The sequence below is a fragment of the Macrosteles quadrilineatus genome, unplaced genomic scaffold (assembly GCF_028750875.1).
Source record: "Macrosteles quadrilineatus isolate MER2022 unplaced genomic scaffold, UCM_ALF_1.0 Scaffold_2__2_contigs__length_208266976, whole genome shotgun sequence".
NCBI classification, from domain to species: domain Eukaryota; kingdom Metazoa; phylum Arthropoda; class Insecta; order Hemiptera; family Cicadellidae; genus Macrosteles; species Macrosteles quadrilineatus.
In genome coordinates this window covers 175,206,286-175,217,593 of record NW_026542595.1, presented here as the reverse complement: position 1 = coordinate 175,217,593, position 11,308 = coordinate 175,206,286, and the positions used below count along the sequence as shown (strand labels likewise).

Sequence of the window (11,308 nt, the reverse complement as noted above, 5' to 3'; positions counted from 1 at the left end):
AGATTGATCATAATGTTATATTTCTGAAACTTGACAAAACAAAAATTGTTGTAAATCACCCCAGAATTCGTACAAATTTGAAACTTTGTAATACTGTATAACATTTGACAATACTTTCATAAATTTGATAGGGTTCTCGTAAAAATTGAACGAGTCGTTTTGAATGTGTGGGTGTGATACCGAAAACTCGAGTCTACACTATTTTTTCACGGGCAGTAGTTGTAGGAAACCTATGTTTTCAGGAAAGTACCCGAACTCCTCCCCGCGCCCATCCCAACGCCCGCCAATCCATCGGTCAAGATCTGTGGCGACCCTAGTACATTGCATAGTTTTTGTCGAGTTTTCAACCGCTGGACCTCAACTTCATTGTACACATCATTGTTCATTGATCACTGGGAAATCCATTGTAAACTATAAGATATGCACACTAATCAATGCAAATACTTTAAGGTTATGTGAAAAAATATTTAAAGGAATCAGCAAAAATAGTAATACATAATTGCTGGGCAGCGGTCTATTGCAATTCATTAGGGATATACTGCTTGTATATTTAATGATATATATATAAATGTTTTAATTAAATAAGCGATTTTCGGTACCAGGGCTGGCAAATTTTAATCACAACTATAGCTGCCATTTTGACCCTGGACAGCAATGCGTAGCTTTCAGCCTCCAATTAACGTCTGTAAAACTACTAAACTAGTAAAACATCGTAGTGCGGTGAAAAATATTTGCCAATCATACTCAATCGACTCGGAACACTGCAGTTCCTGATTTAATTAAGGGTATTATTAAAAAGTACTCGTGCAGTAATCGATTAAACAGGGTAACGAATTGAAGGATGGATACAACTAGACTATAAGGACGCAAAATACGCGTAGGTACAACTAGACGTAGGGACTACTAGACGGAGGGACCACTAGTCGTAGGGACTACTAGTCGTAGGGACTACTAGTCGTAGGGACAACTGGTCGCATCCGTACAAGCTAGGTGATACTACTTGTCGGTGGGATACACGCTAGTTGTACCTACGTCTACTTGTACCTACGTCTAGTTATACCTCCTAAAAATCTGCAGGTACAACTAGTCGGGTGAGCCACCGTCTACTTGTACCTACGTCTAGTTGTACCTACGACTAGTTGTCCCTAGGCCTCGAGGTACAAGTAGACGGAGGGACAACGAGACGGAGGGACAACGAGACGCGGTCCCGTAAGGGGATTTATTTTCAATCTAGGAATGTAAGTTTTCAATAGGTTATTGCAAACAACAAAGCAAGCATACTCTTTTTATTCATTCAACACTAAACAAAATTGATGTATGTATTTTTCATAGGTAAAACCTGATGTTTTAAAAAAGGAAAATTTATTTTAAGAGATGATTTTGACAAATATTGTCCTAAAATGTTTATATTTTCCAACCTGAAGACACAAATCAAAATTCATCATTGTCAAGTTCGATTTCCCTTGACAAAAGCGGCCGCAACGCGCAAGTCCAGCCCGGGCGGGTCGAACTAGCGATGACGTCACTATGTTTGGGTTAGGTTAGGACAATCAATAGACCTCTCTCTCAATGGGATAATAACACACTTCCTTTCCTTCCCGGAAACTGTAAATTGTAACAAACGGATATTTATGGTTCGGACCGGAATGACCCAACTGAAGGCATGTTTTGTGGAACAAACGGCGGGAGTGGGGTGTATAAACTTAGTAGGCCTAAGTGTAGACACGATGTCATACTGTCTATGTAGTAATTTAAGAACAAAGACCCTGACTAAATTTCGTATCCACAGAGAATGTGAAATCGAAATTTAACCACAAAAATGTCACAAGTCACACAAATTGTAGCTCAAATTGTATATTATTATGCATCTCTCAAAATGTGTTGGCAAATTCCCGATCTCGGATCACAGGTAGTAGATTTCTTTAAGACATAAGACATTTATTCGTTACTTTTACATTATAATGCATAGACGAGTCAATTTTGTTTGTTAATACATCTTGTATTCAGTCTTTGGTAAATAAATATAAATAACAAGGAACTAAGTTAATACAGGCAATATAAATACAAGAGTTAAAAATTAAAATTGAGCAACGAGAAAATAAATTCAAAAATTGTATTGTACAACTTAATAAAAAATGTGTCAATTAATAATAAAATCTAGAAATGTTCGTATGCAAAGCTGTCCCTGTCCGTGTTTTACAGTACTGAAGAGGGTATAGCCTAGTGAAGCGCAAATTCCAATAATTGTTTATGTCGTTTTTAATTCCAACAAAATAAATATTATATTGCAGCTTCTTTATCTTACAAAATCATTAGGGACTTTTTATGGCCTAAAGCATAAAATCTAGTGTAATTACTGCACCTAAGTAAGTACCTGTACATTTATTGTTCTGATCCAAAATGGTTCACTACTGGAATGTTGTCGTTCCGACACAGTGTCGTACGACCGAAATCGTATAGTGGGCGAGGGGCCTTATCTAATCTGGCAAGTAGTGGAAACCGTCATTTTGCTTTGGATTAATTTTAAATCTTGTGTAGGCTGATATAAGAAAAACTTACCAAATTTTCGAATAACATTTTCACATACATATTTACCTTCATCTCCCTTATTAATATATTTTTTCTTTATTTTTACACATTCATTAGTGCATTAATCGTTTTTCAAATTAAAGTTTTATTTTTTTTAGTTTAAGATTACGACTACAACAACGAAAACGTTCCATGTGGTAAAAACTTGAATATTGCAAAAAAAACTTGTAAGGTAAAGGCGTAAAGGTTTGAAGATTCTCCGTATGGAACAGCACTCAGAACTACTAACAGTGGTGTACTCTAGCCGCAATAAATGAAACTAGAAAAAGAAGAAGAAGAACGGTCAATCTCAATCGTCGAAGTCCAAAATCTAAATCCATACGCTATTTCAATTTTTATTTATATTTCTCAGTGTACACAATGAATACAATTGACAGTGAACATCTTATTACTGAAGTTAAACGTAGGCCTGTGCTTTGGGATCAAAATCATAAATATTACAATCAAAGGAATGCCAAACTCCTGGCATGGCAAGAAGTGTTTGCTAACCTCATCGTGGATTGGACTGATATGTCAAAATACGACAGATTCGGGAAAGGTTTGTTTACAACAATAGGGTTTATAACTTAACTTAACTGTAAAATAACTGTGACTATAGATATGTAGGCCTAACATCTTAAATATCTTAACTTAGTTAGGTGCTTTATAGTGATTTTCTTTTATCTAGGCCTAACGCCTAACTTATCTGTGTTGCTGAGTGTAAAAGGTATACCTGCTGTACTGTAAGTATAATGAAAGTTGCTGGTTCAACCCTTAGAAATTTAAAAGCCTTTAGAAGAAACTTCAACTGTGTCCGCAACAAATATTGAACTAAAACTTTTCTTATCCTTATTTTAAATCATATCGATCTATGACTTCTAGGGGTCTACTTTCAATAGGAATCATTTAAATGCATTCGATATTATATTAATTAATATAAGAAATTAAAAATAAGCCTACAAATAATGAACCTGAACTACAGTACCGGTAACCAAAACCAACCATGTAAGTTATGTACCTACAGTAGATCTAAGTTAGGCTTAGAACAAGTTTATAATGTTCGGCCACCAATCAGAACGTACCGAGCCCTTAGCCCATGATTCAATGCGAAAGCTGAAGCTCGACTATCACTGTAGCCAAATGATTACTTTAGGCACGAGTGAAACTAATGAAATGAAGAATGAGGCTAGAAATGTAACAACACGCCATTGTTATTCACACACACTGCAGTTTCAGCGCATTCCACAACATATTCTGCCAAGCCACAACGTCTGATTTAGGATGATTGTAGAATTATGGAATGAGGCAGAAATAGTCTAGGAGGTCACAGAAGAAACACTTAAGGGCGTTTTAATGGATAATATTAGTTTTGAGATAAGTTAATGCCCTATAATGTTGACATTTAAATAGGAATATCATATTCCAATCAATATCCGTAATATTTATATAGGATATGTATTTCAATACAAAACAATTAGCCTAATCCATAAGTACCGGTAACTGAAAACTTGAGATGATAGATATTTAAAATTGCCAATTAACATCTTGGAGTTTCTTGGTTCCCGGCTTGAGATCCATATGCTAGTATTAGTGATGTAAAATACCCAGGTATTTAAAACTCGGGGTAAATACCCTGGGTATTTACCCGGGTAAATACCCAAATTCCATAAATACCCGGGTATTTTGGGTATTTATGAAATCGATTGAAATTAATTTTTATCTACCCCTAAATATGTTATAGTTATCATTACATGATAAATTAGGATATTGTCTATAACACCTTTTACAGTAACTTGAAGCTTTGCTAGTACCTTTTATTTAATGATTTAGCACTTTTTTTATGAAATCAAGACAACACCTCATCAGAGAAATAGTGAACTTAAACCTACTTCTACTGTTATTAAATTATGATAGTTGAAATTTGTATTGTGTAAATGGCTTGGAAGGCTAGACAGACCCAAGGCCTGAATGATATAGGTAGAATGGCAGAATACTGAATGTACAGTAGACTCCCTCTTATCCGTTTCCTCGGGACCGAGGCTAGTCCAGATAACGGTTTTTCTGGTTAAACCGACGTCCCCAAAAACTTATTAAAACGGAAACCGTGTACTGGTACTGTCATATTCGACTTTAATTTAGGAGAGCATTGTATCATTAAGGATTTATAGTCAATGATTGTATTTAGATACGTGATCACTGGTCTCAAATCTTTCCCACGAGAACAGTCGTTTCAGTACCGCTCACTTCTTGCCAATCTATTCAGGTTAAACCAATGGGCTGATAAAAATTGTCCGGTTTAAAGGTGTCCAGATAAGAGGGAGTCTACATTAAACTTTTCTGTGTTACTGCTTAGTTGGTAACAATATATTTGGATAAACCTATTAAAAAATGTATCTCCTGTTTTTTTGTCTAACTTATAATATAATTTTGAAAGATTTATTGTGCTATAGATTCAAATTTTTTGTATCACAAGTTTATGAAATTAGTTTATTTTTTATTTTGATACCAACAAAAGATCTAGCCTAGAACAAAAATATTATTAAATCCTGCCATCCTACAGATTGAATTTTAATTATTTTCTTAAGTTTTTTACCCATAGGCCACTACTAGATTAAATTTTCCTGTCTTTCTAAATAATAATTATTACTTTACAAATTATTTTTCTTCACTTTTAATAAAATAAATTCATCTATCTATTATAGAAATTAAAAAATCATAAGTAGTCAGGACCAGTGCAACCATGCGGCCAGGGTATTTATGCCGATTATGCTTTATGCTCAGACCTGGGTATTTATGGTGATCATTCCGAGAAGTAAAATGCTAGTAGTGACCATATGAAATTTTGTTTAACACATTTTATTATCATTTTGCTATCCTTACAAGGTAATAATTGCAAAAAACATCTCAATCTTCTCTAACTTTAATACAAATTATAAATACCCAGTTTTTGGGTATTTACCCGGGCCTGGGGTAAATACCCAGGTAAATACCCAATTTATATTTACCTACCCACTGGGTATTTACCCGGCCCACATCACTAGCTAGTATCTAATTATATTTAATTTAATGTAGTTTGTGGCTTAGTTATTAGTGTTACGGGATGCCAATTTTTGAATAGTCGGCAGATAAGATTGTCATTGTCATCGATTGCCAGTCATATTCTTAAAGATTGCCAAAATATTTATACCACAAAACCGTCTGTAGGCCTAATACTGTTACCTAATATTATTGGCCTAAAATTCCACAGCTGCTTAGTTATCAGTATAAAGCTAACTAATTAGCGATGAGTAAGTCTGTCAAGTTCATTTGAAATTCTCAACCGCAGATTTGGTGTAGACTATAATATTGGCCTGTTCAGCCAACAGAGACAATTTTGATTCAATGTCTCTCTTATAGACTTGTTAACCCTCCGTGTGTCCCTAGTTTTGACCTTAATGTTTGCCTATTTTTTTGCGCATTTGCAAGGTTTTATTAAAACGGATCTGAGAAGCTTAAAAACAATGTTAATTATACTGTTCTATATACCATTTTGTTTGGAAAATCATAGGCTTCAATAGGCCTACTATACATAAAACATAAGGAACATTTGTTTCAAAAAAAATTTTAGGTAGGCTAAAAAAAAATATTTTGGAAAATTTTTCAAAAAAAAAATAAGTTCGCGCTCAATGAAATTGTATAAATTATAGTCCTATAAATATTTGAAAATAGCCACTTTGTTCTAAATTTTATGAGGATTACAAATATATAATAATATAAGGAAGTAGATTTGCAAATAAATAAGTTATGGGCAAAAAACAGATTTCAGTACATAGCGTTTAGCTAAGAATGCATAGCCTAACCATAGCTAGGAATCTGGCTGATAATTTACATCAATATCACTACCTACTTCTTCAGGATCATCAACCAGCCCTTCAAAATCACTTAAATCTTCTTATAATGCACCACGTATATCACTACTTTTGATTTTTAACACTAAAACAATGATAAACGTAATAAAACACATCAGTCATCGGTGCGAGGTTAACCAAGCTGTTTACAAATACGCACTTCAGCTGTCTGCTACAATTATGATCGGCTCGAGAAAAAAAAAGCGCTTAGAGACAGACCTCGGAAGAAAGCTTAGAATCTGCCAAATAAAACGATACCTAACTCGATCCAGTTCAATCCGATTTTGTCAGTCATAGAGCCTTCGCCGTTAACAGTGTTTGTGAGTCGAAAAATCGACACAAAACACTACACAAAGTGTGTTATGTGTTGATTTTTCGACACATAACACTGTGAGGGTTAAATAATTCGAATAGTTTTAAATCTGTAACTTAAATCTGTAGGTCTACCTACTCCACTCCTAAACTCGTTAACCTACTAGGCCTAATTGTTTTCATCTACTTTTTCTAGGAGACATTCAAGCTGGCTTTAGATTCACAAGTGATAATATTTAATTTGTCAACGATTTTTATTTTGCTAACATATTCAATTAGGCTACATACCCTGATCACTTGTAATTTTTTTCAGGTAAAGACATCCAAAATAGATGGACTAACATACGGGATACGTATATGAGGGAGATTAAGTATGAAAAGAAAGTGCAGAAGGGCTTGGCATTGCCAAAAAAAAAGTATAAATTTTCTCATCTTTTAGGATTTTTGGATCAATCCAAGCAGATAAAGGATAAAGGGTAAGTACATTTTGTAGACATGCTTAATCCAAACCATTTACAAAATAAAATAAAATATCTATTGGCTACAAAAGTACGGTAGAAAAATCTTTTGCTTGTTTTGCTAACTAACTGACTGAAAAATGAATGATGCTTGAGGCAGCTTGGCCCTCAAGCAGTGTATCCTCACGGACACAACAATAATCCCGCTTAGCGGTTTGAGAAAATCTATTTTTATCCTGCTTTTGAATCATGAAAAATCCTGATTTATTCCACAAGATTGTTTGTTCAATCCCGGTTGTTATATTTTACTTATCATGTTTTAAATAGCCTAGCTGTTTAAACATTGCCATTATGTTTTGTTACAGTTATTTAATCAAAGATTAATCTTACTTACCGTAATCCTGTGTTGTTCCACTTCAGTACTGTAGTTTTTATTTTGTACAAGCAGTGTCATTCAACTAAATAAAGGTTGTTTTTGTCTACTTCTAAATGTGTCTCACTGAACCCACTCTGTCACTACGAACTAGATCGAATTTGATGTTTCTGTCAACAGAAATTGTTAGGTTAATTCAATGACCTGCCAAAAATTACGGTACAGGTTAATAACGGTGATGTATGTGGGTTGTCAATAAATTAAGGTCTAGCCTACAAACAAACCATTCCTAAAACGTTTTGAAAGAAAAAATTCTTGGATCCGCCTATGAGTAGTTATTACTTTATTAGGCTTTTAAAGTAATCTTGTAAGGAAAGCTTTTCATTCAAAAATCTATTAAAAAATTAAAATACCTTTTTGTTCTTTTTCAGATCGGACCAAAGCAGTACTGACATTGAGGAAAGCCCAGTGAAAAATGAATCCAAAGTGTTAAATGTTAACATTGTTGATCTGAAAAATCAAACTGAATCATTGTATGCGGATTCAGACGGCAAGAACAATCAGGGACGAGGGAGTAACAATGGAAGAGCCAAGCGATTTAAGCCAAACAATGATCTCTCAAGTGTACAGTTCAACATGCAATCCGACAGTTCTACAATGGACTCTGACAGCAACAACCAAACACCGATCCGAGAAGAAACGAACAGAGGGAGGCTAAATATCACATCAGAAACATCCAAAAATGGTGAACCGTCCAATCAATCTGTTCAAGAATATTATCAAATCAATCCAGAGTACCTGTCACCATCTGTTGAAATAAGTTCCGGAATCTCCCTTCCTTTGGAACAAGATGATGATAAGATGTTTGTTCTTTCATTGCTTCCTTACTTCAAGAAGCTGAATGAAGAACGGAAACTCGCTGCAAGAATAGAAATGTCTACACTCTTGCAGAAAATGATTTACAAGAAGTGTTAGAAAATGGAATACCATTTTATATCAAAGATAGATATATGTATTTTTTCAATGTTGGCTTAGTCATGATAGTGATATTTTTACACTTATAGCTCACAGTCTAAGATTTTCACATGCATTTACGCATTGTTGTTAACAAGTAACTAGGCCTAGTGGATATGTTACCAAGAAGTAACATGGATGAAAACTTATAGAAATTGGTGCATTATGAATCGGTTATTATTTATTGTTCCTTTATCATTAGTTTGTAATATTGTTTTGTTAGTAACACTATGTGATAGTTGTTAAGGACTTCTTGTACATTATTGATTATACAAATAGTTTGTTAGAAAGGGCATTAAACTGTAAAATATTTTCAAGATGAATATAAGATACTATTTCTAAAACAACGTACAATCATTGACTAATAGTCAATGGTACAACTAGTTGGTCGTTACAGCTTGTAATGGTATTAAAGCCTTTTAGTCATGAAAGTTACATAAATCACTGGTACAATCTTGATCTCATCATACCATCAGATACTAATCATAAGATATTTAGAAATCTTAGTTTCTAAGAAGGTTCATTTTGATGATTAAACTTTCTTAAAAATGAAGGAAACCATCTGGGATGAGTTGATAATTTTTTTGTTAACAAACATTTTTTACATAATAGTTAACATTTTTATAACTTTGTGTTTTGGGGTTAAAACTGAATTTGAATCTGAAATTTAGAATATACAGGGTGGAAATAAAGTCCCCGGGCTGTTTGTACAACAGCTGATTTTTACTCCCTAGAGAGTAAAAATGCTACTTTAGACTGCAGCGCATGCATTTAAAACGGTTGTTTTTGCTGCAGTATGACAACAAATAATTTTAACACAATATTTAGTGATGGGCAACCTCCCCAGAGAAACGCCTGCTAGGAGTCAGAAGAAAATGTTAAATGTAAACATAGGTTAATATGCAGATCAAATTTCTGTCTTTGTTAGTAAAATACAATGCCGCAAACCCAAAATCAAACGAACAATTGAGTCAAAAATGAAAACTTTTCAAAGATGCATTTAATTTGCCTTTACTGCAATACCTCCTCAGGGGTGCTCCCGCTAGAAATCGGAATAAAATCATAAACGTATGCATAGGTCTATCTATACACATGCACATTAAATTAGAGGTCTTAAATAGTAGAATACAATGCCGCGAGTTTGATCAAAGAAGGAGTAAAGAATGGCAGCTGTTCAAAGATTTAAAATGGCAAATTCAAGATATCTTTGAACGGCTGCCATTTTTGACTCGGTTTTTAAAACCAATAGATTTCAAATTTGCAGCACTGTATTCTACTAGCAAAGGCCTTTAGTTTGATGTGTGCATATCCACCTGAATTTTTTTTTTTAAAGAGGTTGGCGGCCTCTACCTAGACCTATGTTTACATTTAGGATTTTCTTTTGACTCCTAGCGGGCTGTCCCCCTGAGGAGGTAGCGTATCACTGAATAATGTGTTGAAATTATTTTAATGCCCAGTAACTGTGTACCAAGTTTTGAAGCTCTATCTTTATTACTTTTTGAAATGTATAACTGTCCCGGGACTTTTTCCCCACTCTGTATAGCCATGAGGTTTCAGGAGGAAAAAGACAAGTTAGAGTTTTGTGTAAAGGAATTTGTGTTATGTACATAATTTAGATTTAAGAAAGTTCTTGCAAAATAAAATAAATCTGCTAGTTGCACTTGTTTTCCAATGATCATTTCAGATTAAGTATTTAGAGTGAAGGTGCGATTTTTATCATACAATCCTTTATTACAAACATTATGTAATTGAAGCTTTTTCAAATCCAAGAATTTTAGAACTATCTTTAGTTTGTCCCGGGACTTTTTCCCCACTCTGTATAGCCATGAGGTTTCAGGAGGAAAAAGACAAGTTAGAGTTTTGTGTAAAGGAGGAGTTTTGTGTTATGTACATAATTTAAGTTCTTGCAAAATAAAATAAATCTGCTAGTTGCACTTGTTTTCCAATGATCATTTCAGATTAAGTATTTAGAGTTTGAAGGTGCGATTTTTATCATAAAATCCTTTATTACAAACATTATGTAATTGAAGCTTTTTCAAATCCAAGAATTTTAGAACTATCTTTAGTTTGTGGAAATATTTAAACTTTGCTTTAAGTTTATTTTATTGCATGTACTACAAAAGAGATTTCTTGAACTTTGGCAATTAAACTCGTGTCTCTCTCTTTTATTGTTCTATTTAACATACGGTAAGGTTATGCTCTAAGCCAAGGACGTAAAAGACCAGAAATAGAAGAAAAGTAAACTTAGTTTAATTTATTCTATGTACGTTTGATTACATTTATTCAAAAACCTCAGACGTTGTTCATGATGATCTAATAAACAAATAATGAAATGGTGTTGTTTTGTTTGGGAACCTTTTCTTGAATTTATTTATAGGCTTTTAGAATATAAATATGAAGTTTATGCTTGTGTAGAAGATAAATAACTGATGCATGGTAGTCCATGCTTTTGTTTCAATATTCAAAACCATTCTTCTGAAAATATTTTGCTAAAGCGAAGATAACCTTGCAAGATGGTTGTTTTAAGTGGTATGGGTTAAATGACGCACCTGGTGGCGTCCCCATCTCAATGATTGATTGATTGTCTGCTTAAAGAAAAAAAATTGTCTTGCAACATATGTAACTTTACTTCAATCAGTTAAAAGAAATTGTTCCTCAGATTTTACAGTACACTTTAAACTAGGTACATTTCTTCT

At 33.8% G+C, this 11,308-nt stretch overlaps 1 protein-coding gene across 1 annotated transcript; it reads left to right on the top strand.

The window, feature by feature from the left end:
• The first annotated feature begins 2,882 nt into the window (after nucleotides 1-2,882).
• Nucleotides 2,883-10,945, top strand: LOC128985923 (uncharacterized). Its single transcript, XM_054405913.1, has 3 exons — nucleotides 2,883-3,127; nucleotides 7,081-7,243; nucleotides 8,030-10,945. The coding sequence occupies exons 1-3, from the start codon at nucleotides 2,950-2,952 to the stop codon at nucleotides 8,571-8,573; spliced, it is 885 nt and encodes a 294-aa protein (XP_054261888.1). The 5' UTR covers nucleotides 2,883-2,949; the 3' UTR covers nucleotides 8,574-10,945.
• The last annotated feature ends 363 nt before the right edge of the window (nucleotides 10,946-11,308 follow it).

Coding starts and splice junctions, on each gene's coding strand:
- LOC128985923 (XM_054405913.1), top strand. CDS start 2,950: ATGAATACAATTGACAGTGAACATCTTATTACTGAAGTTAAACGTAGG. Junction 3,128..7,080: donor ATACGACAGATTCGGGAAAG/GTTTGTTTACAA, acceptor AATTTTTTTCAG/GTAAAGACATCCAAAATAGA. Junction 7,244..8,029: donor AAGCAGATAAAGGATAAAGG/GTAAGTACATTT, acceptor GTTCTTTTTCAG/ATCGGACCAAAGCAGTACTG.